Here is a 16943-nt window from a genome sequence, read left to right as displayed (position 1 = left end):
TTTTTTTTTTTTTTTTGAGACAGAGTCTCGCTTTGTTGCCTGGGCTAGAGTGAGTGCAGTGGCGTCAGGGTAGCTCACAGCAACCTCAAACTCCTGGGCTCAAGTGATCCTCCTGCCTCAGCCTCCCAAGTAACTGGGACTACAGGTGTGAGCCACCACGCCCGGGTAATTTTTTGTTTCTGTTTTTAGTTAACTGGCTAATTTTTTTTTCTATTTTTAGTAGAGACGGGGTCTCACTCTTGCTCAGGCTGGTCTTGAACTCCTGAGCTCAGACGATCCACCCGCCTCGGCTTCCCAGAGTGCTAGGATTACAGGCGTGAGCCACCGTGCCCAGCCAATACTGTCTTACGGCAAGTCAGTCAGAGATGGGATCTATTTCTGGACTCATCTTAAGGTGTGGTCCCAGAGTGAGGAGCTGCCTTGCTAGTTTCTAGTTACCCTCGTTCGTGACCAAACATGGCATCTCCCAGCACCATCGCCCATCACTTTAGTCATCAAAATTGGCACCACAAAGTGGCTTTTGGCTGCTTCCAAAAATAAAATTCACCCTGAGAGGGCTAGGATCTGATGGGGCCAGGGAGACTCAGAAGCATGTGCTGCCAGCTCAGCAGATGTTTTAGAGCAGGAAGCTCCAGAGACCCTGACATCCAACACCCACAACCCCTGTTTGAAAAACAAGGAAGTTGGGACTCAGAGAAAGTAAGTAACTTGGCTGAGGTGACCCAACCCTGGGGCTGGGTCAGGACTCAGCTCTGTGTCTCTCTGAAGGCCATTGCCAGGGAGGCATCTAGAGGTGCATTGAGCATCTCTTGACTTGTTGCACCAGTGAATCCTGGTGTGTGTCCACCATTCCGCCGCAGGCTTCGTAGACGGGATGATTGTGGTCCGTGAAGGCTGGCAAGGGCGAGAGTGGGTGAAAGGACGTGGAGCAAAGAAATGGTGACAGGGAGGGAGAAGAGGGGTCATGGGTGCTTTTGGGGGCTCCTCATTTGTGCACTGTCAGCCCCAAGTAGGTAGGAACTAGGTCTCTTCCACTGCAGTGTCCTTAGCACCTGGCACAGTGCCTCGTGCAGGGTAAGAACCCAGTGAATGCCTGCGGAATGAAGGCCCTGAGTTACCCCACGCAGGCCCAAGGGGATCCTGTGGAAGGTGGAGTATCCCCTTAAAGGACTGGTCATTTTCTTTTTTTCTTTTCTTTTTTTTGAGACAGAGTCTCACTCTGTTGCCCTGAGTAGACTGCCATGGCGTCAGCCTAGCTCACAGCAACCACAAACTCCTGGCCTCAAGCTATCCTCCTGCCTCAGCCTCCTGAGTAGGTGGGACTACAGGCACACGCCACCATGCCTAGCTCATTTTTCTATTTTTAGTAGAGACGGGGTCTCGCTCTTGCTCAGGCTGTTCTCAAACTCCTGAGCCCAAACAATCCTCCCGCCTTGGCTTCCCAGGGTGCTCGGATTAAAGGTGTGAGCCACCATGCCCGGCCAGGACTGGTCATTTTCAGTGTCATTCAGCCTGAGGACTGCCAAGGCCTCAGATCTAAACTCCTGGGGGCAGAGCTGTCTCTGTCTTGATGCTGTCCAAGGGAATAAATGGAAGGGGGTGCTTCTGGGGTAAGAGACCCTAATTTGGTGCCTACCTTTGGAAGAAAGCAAGAACATCGTCTGTGAGCCCCAGAGACAAAGCCCAACTGAGTTGGGTGATCTAATTCCTGGTTGTCACTTGGCTATTTCCTCTGTGTTTTATGCAAGTCCCTAACCATAATTATAATTGACATTTACTGAGTGCTTTCTGTGTGCTTGGGTTGTGTCCTTCCTTTCCTAGTCACAAGGCCTGTGGGCTCATGTGCAAACTGTTTGCCCTGTCCCCAGAGTTCTGTGAGGAAAGGGAGGTCTTGCTGACCCCTCAGAAAGTTGACGTCACACCCTTTCCCCAGAGCGAGGGTCTGGCCTTGTATTCTCCACCTGAGGTGAGCATGCTGGTGCTTCCCGACAGAGTGGAGACCTGGCTTCTCCATCTCTGCCTCGTCAGAGAAGTAACCAGAAGCTTCTCTCAGTGAGAACAAACTGAGCTCTCCCTCCTCAAGCACCTCATGAAATCAAGCCTGCCCATTCCTGCTGCGACAGGGGGAGCAGGAGGCTGTGCTGGGCAGGAGTCCAGAGGAGGCGATGTCTAAGCCGGGTTTGCAAGGACGGAAGGGACTTTCTCAGGCGGATCAGCTTCCGAAGGAATTCCAGGCAGAGAGAACAGCATGTGCTAAGGCCCAGACACAAAACCAGCTGGTTGGTTCCAGGAGCTGTGGTTGACTTGATGGGAAAATGGGGTCGGGGCTGTGTGGATGGAGCAGGCCAGAGCCAGATCATGCTGGGCTTCTCATTGCAAAAAATGACTCACAGAAGAACAAAGTGTTTTCTGAGAGACGTTTATTCTGTTTTCTCACCTATGTCATTGTGGAGAGTGACAGAGAAAGTGCTGGATTCTCACTGTAAGAGGGAGGGCAAGGAGGAAGGAGGGGGTTCCTGGGAGCCGGTGGCTACTCCTCATCCTCTTTCTTGCTCTCCACGTACTTGTGGGCGGAGTAGCCCAGAAGGGCACCAATGTTGCCCATGAGGACACTGCTGCCACCAGCCCCTGTAAAGCAAGCACAGATGGGTCACTAGGGCCCAAGCACCAGGTCTGGGAATCCAAGTGTCTGGAAACCATTGGTGGAGTCCCTGGTTTCCAGATGGAGAAACGGAGGCCCAGAGAGGGGATGGGGCTTCTGTGAAGGGAATTCTATTTCCACCCTGACTTGCTATGCCAAATCAGAGACGTGTACCGAGAGGAGAAAGCAGAAATAATGGCTCCTTCACTTCCAGTCTGCAATGAAAACACCACATTATTCATGATGCTGACAGCCACCTTTGGGGAGCCCTCACTGTGTGGGTACTGGGTGTTCACAAGCAAGGGATCATTTCATCCTTGTCACAGGCCTGTGACACGTGAGAGGACAGGGGACATCTTATAGCACAGGGATGTCCCTGGCCTTGTGGCCCACACCCTTCCCCTGCCACTGCAGGGGTGTGGCCTGGTCTGTGTCTTCCTCTCTGCGCCCTCCCAGAAGGGCTCTCTCCTTTTGGGCTGTTCTTCGGGCTTTTGCCATCCGGAATTGAGAGAAGATGGAAGGTTCAGAAAGGCAGAGGGGAAATTTGTCAGGGGCAGGTTTTCTCTAGGACTTAGGAGGCCTCAGAGGGTGGGAGGTAGAAAGAGAGAGAGAAAGAGAGAGAAGTGAAGGTGATTTTTTTTTTTAGAAGAGTCATTCGGAGCTCTGTATCTGTCCCCTTCGTGGTGTTCAAAAAGCGCATGTCAAGACCAGGGTTGGTGTGAGATTGACTCGGCTGGTTCCCCCACATCTCTCAGCCACTGTGGTCTCTGAGATTGAGCAGATTCAAAAAATGTTAAGCCGAGGATGACCATCCGGATTTACAGCTGAGGGAACTGAGGCTTGTTGTGACTTGGCCAAAGCATCAGTGAGGCGCCTGGCCTTAGAGGCTAAAAGTGAGGCTTCTGGAATCATACTGACTAGATTCGAATCCTGGCTCTAGTTCGAATCCTAGCTGGGGAAAATTGGGTAAATTACTTAATTCCTCGTTGCCTCAGTTTCCCTATGTGTGCTGAAAATAAGAAGAATATCCACCCCACCGAGCTGAGTTAGCCCGCGCAAAGGGCTCAGAACAGTAGAGAACGTCTCCACCAGAGGACCGCACTCACCGAGGCTCTGCAGCGTGGCCACCAGACCCCCAGCGGGCACGCCGCCCCCGTTCAGGACCGCAGACCAGCTCATCAGCGAGGCGGCCACCGAGTTGGCCGCGATGCCGGCGCCAGTGAAGCCCAGGACCGGCAGCGCCGAGACCGCGAGGCCTGGAGGAAGAGGAGGAGGAAGAGGAGGCGGTGAGCGAGCGCCGGGCAGGGGCAGGGGCAGGGGCCCGCCCCACCCGCCGGAGCTCCCCGCCCTCCAGACCCACCTCCTCCGACAGCCATGTAGGTCAGGGCGCTCCAGAAACCCCAGCCGCTGTCCTCTGAGCTCTCTTTTTCTCTTTTGCCTGCGGGAGAGCGGACGAAGTGGAGCGGGGGGAAGGCGCAAGGGTCCCCTGCCCTGTGCCTGGTGCTCCGGACCACTCCCAGAGGTGGGACCGCCACCCTCCCATTGAGAGAGCCTCACAGAGGGGAAGGGACCTTTCCCTAGGTGCCAAGCCTGGCACAGAACCGCCATGGAGTGTATTTCGGTGGAAGGCAGTAATTGACAGAGCAGGGGGATTTGAAACGGGACTCAGGCTACAGCAATTGTCCCCTGTAACAGCTCCTCTAGTTCAGAAGCACGCCAGGGCCTCCGCATCAGGCATTCTGACACTCTACACGGGATCCAGAAACTCTTCCCTCCTTTATCCCATGCTCCTCCCTCCCTCCAGGGTTCTTACCAGCTGCTCGCCCGACGCAGGTGAAGAGCAGCAGGTAGCACAGGAAGAGCGATACCGCCTTCTGCCGCATGGTGGCGCCGCGCGCAGGGTTTATCGCTAGACCTGAGGCGGGGTGAGAGACGGGGACGGTCCCCAGAGCTTTTCTGCAGCTCAGCAGCTCCCTCCTGCAATTCAGTTCTGACACTATACTGTCAGATCCCACAGACTGCGGGCTCAGTCCCCAAGACTGCCAGTCAAAAGCCCCAGGTTGTTTTACCTGTGCTTCTGAGTGACTGGCTGTTAATCGGAGTCCCCGCAATCCCCTCCTTGAGTTTGATTAACCTGTTAGAGCCACTCACTCAGGGAAACACTTTACTTGCATTTACCGGTTTATTCTAAAGGATATTACAAAGGATACAAGAACCTGCCTAGGGCTGCCAGCCATCAGTCAAATCATTAGACACTTATTACTCAAAAGACACATCACTTTGAAGATGTCAAGGATTTTAGGAGTTATATGCCAGAAAACAAGGGACAAAGATCAAGTATATATTTCACAAAGGGTAATGGAGCTTGCCCAAGGTCACACAGCAAATTGTGCAGCCTAGATACACATTCAAGACTGTTGGAATTCAAAACCTATGCTCTTTCCTTTATACCACAAAATGAGAAAATACATATGCCCCCTCAAACTCACCTTTAATGTGATTTTTGTCAGCTCAATGCTATTTCCTTAAGTTAAAAATAAACAAAAAGCCTCCCATGTATTGAGCACTTAGCACTTTATAGCACAAGGTCTATTCGTACCTATAAAAAACCCATGAAGTAGGTACTATTGTTATCAACCATGTGTTATAGATAAGGAAACTGAAGCTCAGAGAGGTTAAGTACTATTCCCAAGGCTGCCCAGCCAGGAAGTGGCAAAGTCAGGATTTAAACCCACAGCCGACTGATGCCCAAACCCACTCTTTCAACAAGCACTCCAGATTGCTTCACCTATCCTTAAAGATGAACTTGCTGTCACATTAGATCCTACAATAAAGGGGCTTCAGAAATCATCCAGCCCGGGCAACAGAGTGAGACTCTGTCTCAAAAACAAACAAACAAACAAACAAAAAACCCAGAAATCATCCAGTGCTTTGGGAAGGTAAGGTAGATTAATCTTCATCTTACAGAGGAAATAACTAAGGCCCCAAGAGGTGGAGTGACAGGGTTAAGGCCACAGACAGAGCTGGTATGGCACCTATAAGCTAGCTCATGTGCCTCTTGCGGTTTTATATCCCATCTCCCTAAAAGCCCCAACCCGTGCCCTTAGACTAGCCCCAGCCTAGGGCACTAAAAGGGACCCAGGGCTGCTGCCTCCCTGAGGAATGGGCGTCCTGGCTCTTGGAGGATGAGGCTCTCAGGCAGACAGCCTGACAGAGGGTGGCAGCTTTGATACCCACACTTCACAGCTCCTGAGTTTACCTTGGAGGAGAGAAGAGAAGCAATCTTCCTGCCGGAGCCTGCTGGTAGATGCAGCTGCAGCAAGCACACAGCTCTCCGGCTGCAGGCTGGCTTTTTATAATCACATTTGGATGCCCCCATCTCGCCCCAGGCAGCCAATCCCCGCCAAGGTTTCTATTTCCCTGCACTCTGCTGAGTTTCATTTTCCCCTCTGTGCGCTGCCTGCTGGTAGAAATGTGGAATTCAAGCTGGGGACTTGGAGAACAGCTAGGAGGAGTCAAAGCATGTCTCTCATAGCGGGACCATAGCCCTATGGGGCTCAGTGAAGCCTGACCGATGGCTCCCCTTGGGGCCTAGAGGATTTTCACAATCCAACCCAATTAATAACAACACCTAATTTAATCATACTTAATTTAATAATGAATACCTCATTGATTGAGCACTTGCTGCATGCCAGGGCCTGTGCAAAGTGCTCCATGTACATGATCTCTTTCCAAAATCCCACAACAATAGTCTTGTCACATGTGACATACCATATACTGTTTTTTTGTTTGTTTGTTTGTTTTTTGAGACAGAGTCTCACTCTCTCACTCTGTCCTTGGGGCTAGAGTGGCCATGGTATTAGCCTAGCTCACATCAACCTCAAAACTCCTGGGCTCAAGCAATCCTCCTGCCTCAGCCTCCCGAGTAGCTGGGACTACAGGTGTGCATCACCATGCCCGGCTAATTTTTCCTATTTTTTGGTAGAGGTGGGGCCTCACTCTTGCTCAGGCTGGTCTGGAACTCCAGAGCTCAAGCGATCCTCCCTCCTTGGCCTCCCAGAGTGCTAGGATTACAAGCATGAGCCACTATGCGCAGCTTATATATTGTTTATAAACCCCACAACACCTTGAAAATGAAGTCATTTGTTCCATTGTTCTCTCAGGCTGGCTGTTTCTAGGTGATGCGCATATGGTGAGACCAGCAAAGCCCATGTTCATGTGGCCAGCTTCATACATCCTTAGCTTTAAAATGGGTCTCCTGGCCCTAGGTAATGGGTTGAGCATTCTTTAAAGCCTTTGGATGGTGATGCTTGCAGAAACACTATGGGTAAGAAATGCAACCCGTATGTGGAGGACACAGTAATTCCAGTAGGGATGAATCGTTGCCTTCCCCAAAGTAGAAGGGGTCTGATATAATTGATCTGCCACCAGATGGCTGGTTACTCTCTCTGAGCTATGTTGCCATATTGCTACCTGCTGCCGGCACATTGGCTATTTGTTGGCAATTGCTAGATCAGCCTTGGTGAGAGGGAGCCCAAGTTGTCTGGCCCATTTCTAACCCCCATCCTGGCTATCATGGACACTCTTGTGTGGGTCTATTGCAAAGCAGCAGGGGGGCTAAGCTTAGAGGCAGGCTGACACCCGCAGGATGGGCCACCCTGGCCGCCTGGCTGCAGAGCCTCCTGTGCAGTAGAGGATCTCTGGTCAGCATGGATGTGAGACACGGAGATCCACATGCTTTGTGCCCACTCCTGTAGTTCCATCCATATGCCCTTGCTCAGAACTGCTTACTCCTAATCTTCCAGTCTGTTCTTCCCGTGACCTTGACCGACTAGCCAAGCCATTTGCCACTTATTAGGAATTGGTGTGTGTTTGTACCTTAGCCCAGCTCTCTCCACACAAAGGGGATAAGAAAGTATACTGCTCATAGTTCCGCGCCCTGAGAGGGTTCACTACTGTCCTTCTGGGTGACCCCCAACTGGGACTGTAATAGTGTGACACATTTTCAGCTTGTACCAAAATACTAACTTATCTGTGAATTGCATTCGATGTTTTTCTCCTTTGTCAGCTGGTTGCAGGGAACCCTCCATGAAGCCATAAGTGGGGTCAAAGGAGAGGTGTCAGATATACAAAATTAGGTGCCACAGAAACCCCCCTGTTCATTTAACTCACTTGTGCCTTTTGGACTCCTTTAGCCTTTGAATATACCACCTCTATCACATAGTGAATTATTGCTGTGCCTTTCTGATATCTAACTTAAGGTATATAGACACCTGGCATCTATTGGGGCCCAGTGACATATCGGGACCTTTTTTTCCCAAATGGACCATAGTGAACTTAGCCTTACTCCAGAGTCCTGGCAGATCTCACTGCAACTCTTTCCTTTGGACTTTTGGAGACTCCCTAAAGAATCTTTATGAATCTTTACCCAGATACATCCAGCAACATTTTGTCTTCAGGATCATTTCATCCCAAGTGGCAGTATAGCTTGTTTTGTGGCCTGAACCTCTCATACAGCTAAGAGGAAAAAAAACACTCAACATGCCTTTTCTATTCTCTCACTTAGCAACAACAATCAATACAGAAAACTTCTGTGACCAAATATGCAGAGATTTTCCCCCTACACCAAGCAGCAGACACCAGCTGGGTGTCCTGATTCAATTCTGACACTATCTACCTGGAGATAGTGTTATTAGGCAAATGGGCTCGCTGCCCAGTGCACACAGAAGCCAATATTGTGGCACCAGCTTTTGAGAAAAGACAGGCTTTATTGTAAGACAGGAGGAGACAGAAGGCGGACTTAACTCTACCTCCCTGATTTGGGGTCTGGGGCACGTGTAGGGGCTGAGAGAGCAAGAGGAAGCATTTAGGAACGTTGGCTTGGCAGGGTCTGATTGAAAGGCTTTAAATTTGACCATCTACTATAAGGTAAGTTGAAGCAGATTTTAGCCCTAGATCTTTTGGGCCAACAAACCCCTTGCTTTTGAAAGAGTCCTGGCATTTAGGTTTTGGTCATGTCCTGGTCTTTTTGGTTTTGAGGGGAGGAATCATTGGTTTTGAGTGTTGTTAGAGGTCAAGCTTTTTTTGCTGCATGTTGCCTGGGCTACATGACTTGCAGTTTTTGGCTCTATTATACCTATAAGGTGACTCAACATTTTGTTATTGACAGAATAGGCCCTGTTTGGACTGGTCCCATGGTTACAATAGCATCAGATCCCAAAGGTTGAGGGCTCAGTCCCCAAGGTTGCCCCCCACCCCTGAATTCGTCACAAGTCCGGGCCTCTGCAGAGAACTTCTGACCGACACGCTTCAAGGTGGTGTTTCATGACCCTTTCTTTGGGTTTGATTAATTTTCTAGAGGGGCTAACAGAGCTCTGGGAAACACTTACTTACATTTACTGGTTCATTATAAAGGATATTACAAAGGATACAGATGAAGAGATGCGTAGGGTGAGGTATGAGGAAGCGGGGAAGGGGCACGGAGCTTCCCTGTCCTCCCTGGCACACCACCCTCTACAAACATCTACCAGTTCGGCTACTGGGAGCTCTTCAAACTCTGTCCTTTGGCTTTTTGTGTTTTTTTTTTGAGACGGAGTCTCACTCTGTTGCCCGGGCTAGAGTGCCGTGGCGTCAGCCTAGCTCACAGCAACCTCAAACTCCTGGGCTCAAGCGATCCTCCTGCCTCAGCCTCCCAAGTAGCTGGGACTACAGGCATGTGCCACCATGCCCGGCTAATTTTTTATATATATATATATTTTTAGTTGTCCAGCTAATTTCTTTCTATATTTTTTAGTAGAGACGGGGTCTCGCTCTTGCTCAGGCTGGTCTCGAACTCCTGAGCTCCTCCCGCCTCGGCCTCCCGGAGTGCTAGGATTACAGGCATGAGCCACCGTGCCCGGCCTGTCCTTTGGGTTTTTATGGTGGCTTCATTACGTAGATGTGATTGATTAAACTGTTGGCCACTGGTGATCAACTCAACCTTTAGCTCGTCTCCCCTCCCCAGAGGTTGTGGGGTGGGGCTGAAAGTCCCAGCCCTCTAGTCCTGCCTTGGTCTCTCTGGTGACCAGCCCCATCCTGATCCACCTGGGGCTATCAGCCATCGGTCAACTCATTAGTGTACAAAAAGGCATCACTTTGCGGATTCCAAGGATTTTAGGAGTTGTATGCCAGGAAACGAGAATGAAGACCAAATTTATATTTCACAACAATATCACAGTCCACCCCCCAGTCTCCGATACTGCACCCCTTACATCAAAAGGATGTACAATTCAAAATACACTGCCACATTACTAAAATTCCATTCAATCATTAATAATTAGTCCAGTCCATCATACTGTATAAATGTCTTCCAGGGCGAGATCACTTTGCAGGCTTCATTCAATCTTGTCAGTTTCCAAAGCAAGAGTGGTCTCGCAAACATATAGCTTCCCCCTTTTAGGCAACTGGTATAATTGGGCTAAGAGACAATGTCATCTCTTACCCTGAGCCTCTTTGGAGGTGTTAATGTAATATTGGATTTCCCTCAATTCATAACCCTTTTATTCATTTCTTTACCCTCAGCTACTATTTCTCCTTCTCTCCATTAATATCCAAACTGTTCTACCTTTGGATGGGACTTCAGAATTGTCACCGTGCTGGTCTAGATTGCAGGCAGCAGTACTAGTCTAGCAAGTACCTCCTCCTCAGTCCACTCAGAAAGGTAACACAGGTGCAGAACTTGTGGGCTGTTTTCACCACCAGGCAATATAGCTGCATTCATTGTTAATCTCAATTTTGCACAACCCGCCTCCATCAGGCTCTTAGGAATTTTGGCATAAAGTTTAAGATATAGTTATAGTTTCTTGCTTAGGAATCATCCCTGCTTCCAGCACTTATGGTTGCAGCCCTGGTCCTAGGAATACTACATCAGGTGGGGGAGGGAAAAAAATTTTTTTGAAGTGATTTGGGGAAAAAAGAAAAAAAAATTATAGGTGTTATACTAGCGTACTCCTCCTTTGGGAAGAATTGCATAGTCATTCCAGCGTCCTCCCCACCCCCTCTTCCCCAGATCCATCAGAAAAATAGGAAAATCTAGTGGGGACTCTGCTTTAGTGTCATGTCACACTCATGTCGAGTGTGAGCACACACGCGAATGTGTGTAAACCAGCCCTTGATGCTTTAATCTCCCTCTGTGTTAGACAATCGATGTTTTCATTGCCTGTTCCACTTCTCCATCGAGCTATTACTTTGAGGAGGATCTCTCTCTGCCCATCGTTGGACATTATAGGCTGTACAGTGTGTTCCTTAGGCTGAAAAAATGATGGCCATCCATCCAAATCCATGCAATATCTTCTGTTCTGGTGTTTTTTTTTTGAGACAGAGTCTCACTCTGTTGTCCGGGCTAGAGTGCCGTGGCATCAGCTTAGCTCACAGCAACCTCAAACTCCTGACCTCAAGCCATCCTCCTGCCTCAGCCTCCTGGGTAGCTGGGACTACAGGTATGCGCCACCGTGCCCAGCTAATTTTTTCTATTTTTAGTTGTTTGGCTAATTTCTTTCTATTTATAGTAGAGATGGGGTCTCGCTCTTTCTCGGGCTGGTCTTGAACTCCTGAGCTCAAGCGATCCTCCCGCCTCGGCCTCCCAGAGTGCTAGGATTACAGGCGTGAGCCACTGTGCCTGGCCTTCTGTTCTGGTTTTTTAATGGCACTCTGACTATTTGCATTTTCTGCTGGGTAAGCAAAGCCCAGTCCGGGCCAGGGGCGGTGGCTCACGCCTATAATCCTAGCACTCTGGGAGGCCAAGGCGGGAGGATCGCTTGAACTCAGGAGTTTGAGACCAGCCTGAGCAAGAGTGAGACCCCTGTCTCTACTATAGAAAAAGAAAACTAGCAGGGTGTGGTGGTATGCACCTGTAGTCCCAGCTACTCAGGAGGCTGAGGCAGGAGAATCACTTGAGCCCAGGAGTTTGAGGTTGCAGTAAGCTAGGCTGATGCCACGACACTCTAGCCTGGGCAACAGAGTGATACTCTGTCTCAAAGCAAAAAAAAAGCAAAGCCCAGTCCAGAGACAGTGTCTATTCTTGTCAAGACCCATTTGTAGCCCCCTCAAGGATATCAGTATTGGTCTCACTTGCTAGCTATGTTTAGGGATTTTCCACCAAGGAATCTGCCCCATAGCCATCGGCAGTCTCTGTCTCTCTTGCTGGCACACAGAACGGTTCTTACCAGCATCATGTGCCTGAGAGGGAGCAAGAGGAACATGTCTAGATTCAGCCCATCTCTGCACTGATGCTGTACCCCCAAATCCATCATTTCATGGATCCAGGTGGCCACCTCAAGGGAGCACATGGGGATATCTGCTTGTCGATTCCAGGTACCTTCCGAACCCAGAAGGGGGTTCTTCTGATGGGTATCTAGATGTCCTACATTAACACACCCCTCAAATTTCCATAGGGTTGTTATCAAACCAAACTGGGGTTCACTAACCTGGCACAGTAAAGCCAGACACTGGAGTCAAGAGTGGCAGCATCAAGAAGAGACATTTTATCACAGGGCACCATGCAAGAGAATAAGCGCTGACACTTAAAGCCTAAACTCCCCGATGGTTTACAAGCAGGGTGTTAAAGGCAGGGTACACTGCAGGCAGGTAAAATTGCAAATCAATATATGGAGGTTATCCACTGCCTGGCCCCAAAAGGCAGGATATCCTGAGATGGGGTGTGTGTGTGACAGGTGGATTCAGAGAGTCTTGGATTGGCAGAAAGGAATGTTAAGATGAATGTGACAGTGAGGGGGAGACTTAGGACGAAGAACAGGGATCAATTCCTCGGTTCCCCCTTATCTGCATTTTCCATCCATTGGGTGTTTCTGAAAAATTCAAGAACATATGTTAAGTTTCCACAGGGAAACACCTCCTGACTCTGGCTTGCCTGGAGGACCACTGTTATTCCTGTGCACGTGTTAAGGCCAGCGAGGTGTCTGAAACTTCCCCTAAAGGAACTCAAGATTTTCCTTTGTTTCCATGCTTGGGGGGCCTGGCAGGCCCCTAAGAGGGGTCCCTGCTTTGTCTCAGGGCCATGCCCTATATGCGAATCTCTCTAATAGACCAGCTTTCCGTTGTCCTCTTGCTTGAGTGTGTGGCGAGGCCACTGACCACTGCCCATGAGTCAGTAAAGGCCTCAAACAGGGGCTCCTACTGCTGTTCAATTCTTCCATCGCTGTTGGGAAAACAGTGTGTAATTCAGACCACTGAGCTGATTTATTTTTACTTTCTGTCCACCTAAAATAATCAAAAGGGTCAGAATCTAATTTAAAGAGAGTTTATTCAAGCACAAAGTTCGAGGAACACCAACTCCAAGGAATGGAGTCGGTGTTCCAAAGTAGGAAAGTTAAGGTTTCATTTCTATAGGCAGAGACAGAGGGGTTTTTAGCAGGATTACATTTTTCATTCAAGGTCGGCACATAGTTACAGCAATTTGATTGGCTACTGGTAGTGTTTCTTCTTGAGAGTGTACATTTCACATTTTTTACAGAGGATGTATGAGTCATGGGTTTTCTGTCACCTAGTCTAAACAAAGCAGGACAACAAGGGGAAGTTAATCTATTACAAGGGTCGTTAATAAAGCAGGCAGGAGGTTTTTGTCCCTGACATTGTTTAATTCTCTCTAGTCATTCTACAGAACAAGAAAAATAAAAAAGCATGTTAATCTATAATCTGAGGAACAGAAGTAGTAATCATACGTGACTCAGATCACAGTCACATCTCTCTCAAGGCTTAATGTGTTTTAGTGGTTCCAACAGCTTTTAAATTTTATTTATTTTCATACTTCTTTGATCAGAGTGGCAGCCTTCTGAACAGGATGTTGTCCATTCAGCTTGGAACTTCCATCCACAAATGAAGTCAGTCGAGAGCTGTTTATAGGGCACATGGAATCCAGCAGCTCCTCACACAGTTCGAGTCAGTCTTAGGGGAAAGGAGGGTCTCTGCTTGTATCTCTCCCTTGCACTCCCCAGGTAGGATGATCCTATAGAAGCCACTTCCATTTTATTATGGAACTCTGCTGAGCACTGCTGTCCTCATTAGAGTGATTCTCTGATGTCACCTGAGATAGCATGGGCATTTCAGGTGTCAAGATCATTTTATGTTCTTCAGTCAGAGGGGTAGCTTCAGTTAAAGTCCCGTAACAAGCCATTAGTAGTAAATGCCCCTCCGGTGGAAATTCTCTAGTCCAAAATCCCAGGCGTCACTGCTGGCAGGTGCTCACAGGCTTTTGCCATAAGCCGCGGAAACACTCCACAGAGGGCTACCAGACTTTATCCCTACCAGCCCTCCAAGCTCTACTCCACACTGCGTGGGCTCGGGTTCCCAGTTAGCATGTCCCACTGAAATTGCTCGAAGGGCAGATTTATATGCTTTCTGTTTCGCAGTGCTAGATAGGGGGAACGTCCCCAGTCATATGCAATGTCCATTCCCACAAAAGCATTTAGGTAAAGGAGACACAACCACCTCACATAAAGCCTGTTTAAACATTCCATCTTTCATAATTCTATCAACCTTTACGTTTTTATTTTCTAGTCCCAGGAACTTCTCCACCCCAGACCATTTTACCCTCTCTTGTGCCAAAGGCTTTGGGTTCCCACCAGGGAGCCTTACAGTGGCTTTTGTCCAGTCCACCGGGCTGGCTGTTCCCTCGCGCCCTGTGTGTCTGGATCACGTAGAGCCATCTGTGATTGTTCCATAGTGAGCTGTGAGTCTTGCGTCAACCCGAACATGCTCTTCTACCCTGCAGCATTTAAAACCGAAGAGACTGCCCCTAAATTAGTTACACTCACAATCCATTTTAGTAAAAGTACCTCAGGAAGCCGATGATACTGAGCTACGAAATGAAACAATTCCTTTACACTATACCCTCTAGTCTCAACACGTACTTGCTTTTGTCCTTCCCCTGCATTGGCTATCTTCTGGGTAGCCACAGGTCTCAGAGGTACCGTCTGCTGTCCCTGCATAAGCTTCCCCTTGGGGGCCAGCTTGGGAGCTAGTGGCCGAAGCTCAGACTCACTGAAATCTGAGCTTGGTCTAGCATCACACTCAGACCCAGCACTCTCTCTCGATGCCATTTTAGCTATTATAGGTAACAGTAACCAGGGGATTGAACATTTCACCTTTTTCTTACTAGTTTGCATTTCTTTATGCATGTAGTGAGTAAACTCCCTGGGAGTTGGATCCATCTCCAAATTCCACTGGTAACTTATCTTTAGTAACTGAGCACAGCACTGCAGCTCCAAACCATGGGTGACCACGTGGCCCTCAGGAATCAAAGGTTCCTCGTACTCCACCCTTTCATCTTTTCTCTTCCCAAACCACATGTTTCTGTGAGCCAGGGCTGTTCTAGCAAATCCACTTCACTGACACCAATTCTGAGAGGGAAAAAACAAACCACTCAGCATGCTTTTTCTATTCTCTCACTCAATAACAACAATCAACACAGAAAACTTCTGTGACCAAAGGTGTGGGGGGTGGTTTTCCCCACACACCAAGGAGCAGACACCAGCTGGGTGTCCTCCAATTCAATTCTGGCACTACTGATCTGGAGATTGCATCAGTTCCCACAGGTTGAGGGCTTAGTTCCCAAGGCTGCCCCCCACCCCTGCCAGACACCAGTGGTAAGTCCAGGCTTCTGGAACTTCTGAGTGACTGGCTTCAAGTTGGGGTTCCCAAAACCTCTCTTTGGGCTTTATTAATTTGCCAGAGGGGCTCACAGAACTCAGGGAAACACTTATGTTTACTGGTTTATTATAAAGGATACTACAAATATAGGTGAAGAGATGTGTAGGGCAAGGTATGGGCGAAGGGGCACAGAGCTTCCCTGCACTCCCCAGGCGTACCACCCTCCAGGAACACCCACATGTTCAGCTATCAGGAGCTCTCTGAACCCTGTCCTTTTGAGTTTTATGGTGGTTTCATTACATAGACATGATTGATTAGCCCACTGGCCACTGGTGATCAACTTAACCTTTAGCTCCTCTCTCCTCCTCAGAGGTTGTGGGGTGGGGCTGAAAGTCCCAGCCCTCTAATCCTGCCTTGGTCTTTCTGGTGACCAGCCCTCATCCTGAAGCTACCTAGGGGCTACCAGCCATTGGTCAACTCATTCATGTGCAAAAAGACATCACTTTGCAGATTCCAAGGATTTTAGGAGTTGTAGGCCAGGAAACAGATGAAGACCAAATATATATTTCACAATATCACAACAGCCCTCTCTTGCTCTATACACTAGTCACAATTGGCAGCCTTCCAGCCACCCAATAAGGGGTTAGAGAAATACTTCTGTGTGTATATATTCTGCCTCTAAAGTCTAAAGACACCCACCAAGCACCATTGCTCTTTCTTTTTTTTTTTTTTTTTTTTGAGACAGAGTCTCACTCTTTTGCCCGGGCTAGAGTGAGGGCCGTGGCGTCAGCCTAGCTCACAGCAACCTCAAACTCCTGGGCTCAAGTGATCCTTCTGCCTCAGCCTCCCGAGTAGCAGGGATTACAGGCACGCGCCACCATTCCCGGCTAATTTTTTTCTATATATTTTTAGTTGTCTGATTAATTTCTTTCTATTTTTAGTAGAGACGGGGTCTCGCTCCTGCTCAGGCTGGTTTCGAACTCCTGAGCTCAAACGATCCGCCCGCCTCGGCCTCCCAGAGTGCTAGGATTACAGACGTGAGCCACTGTGCCCGGCCTGCTCTTTCTAAGTGTAGGACAGACGAGGCAAGATAACTTGAACTCAGCGTGCCCCAAACCACTCCGCTCCTAAAAATGTTACCAATGTCGCAGGACCATGAACTTTCATGTACAGTAGTCCCCCCTTACCGGAGGTTTCACTTTCCAGGGTTTCAGTTACCCTTGGTCAACGGTTGTCTGAAAATATTAATGGAAAGTTCCAGAAGTAAACAATTCATGTTTTAAATTCTGTGCCATTCTAAGTTGTGTGATAAAACCTCTTACCATCCCAGTCTGCCCACCAGAGTATCCACGCTGGATATACTGCCCGCCAGTTTGTCATCAACATCATCGTGGCTCGGTGATCCATGATCACCCGAAGCGGATGATCTTCCTTCTAATCATCATCAGAAAGGTCAATAGCAGCCTAATGCTGTAACCAAACCAAACTGGGGTCTGCTCGCCCAGTGCAGCAAAGCCAATGATGCCAAGAGTTGCAGCTAGAGAAAAAGGCATTTTATTTCATGGCATCATGCAAGGAGACCAGGCAGCTAATGCTTAAGACCTGAACTTCCCAATGGCTTGCAAGCAAGGGTTTTTAAAGGCAGGGGTACATTTCA

General features: G+C 48.9%; 1 protein-coding gene across 1 annotated transcript; it reads right to left on the bottom strand.

Moving 5' to 3' along the window:
• Positions 1 to 2413: 2413 nt before the first annotated feature.
• IFI6 (interferon, alpha-inducible protein 6) lies at positions 2414 to 5973 on the bottom strand. The gene is made up of 5 exons (XM_012645932.1): positions 5901 to 5973; positions 4455 to 4556; positions 4002 to 4079; positions 3748 to 3897; positions 2414 to 2628 (listed from the first exon to the last, which is right to left on the bottom strand). Exons 2-5 carry the CDS (start codon positions 4522 to 4524, stop codon positions 2531 to 2533), a joined length of 396 nt encoding a protein of 131 aa, XP_012501386.1. The 5' UTR covers positions 4525 to 4556; positions 5901 to 5973; the 3' UTR covers positions 2414 to 2530.
• Positions 5974 to 16943: the final 10970 nt, after the last annotated feature.

Source organism: Propithecus coquereli, unplaced genomic scaffold, assembly GCF_000956105.1.
Source record: "Propithecus coquereli isolate 6110/MARCELLA unplaced genomic scaffold, Pcoq_1.0 Scaffold239, whole genome shotgun sequence".
NCBI classification, from domain to species: domain Eukaryota; kingdom Metazoa; phylum Chordata; class Mammalia; order Primates; family Indriidae; genus Propithecus; species Propithecus coquereli.
Note: the sequence above shows the minus strand (reverse complement) of the source record. Positions and strands in the feature narration are given on the sequence as shown.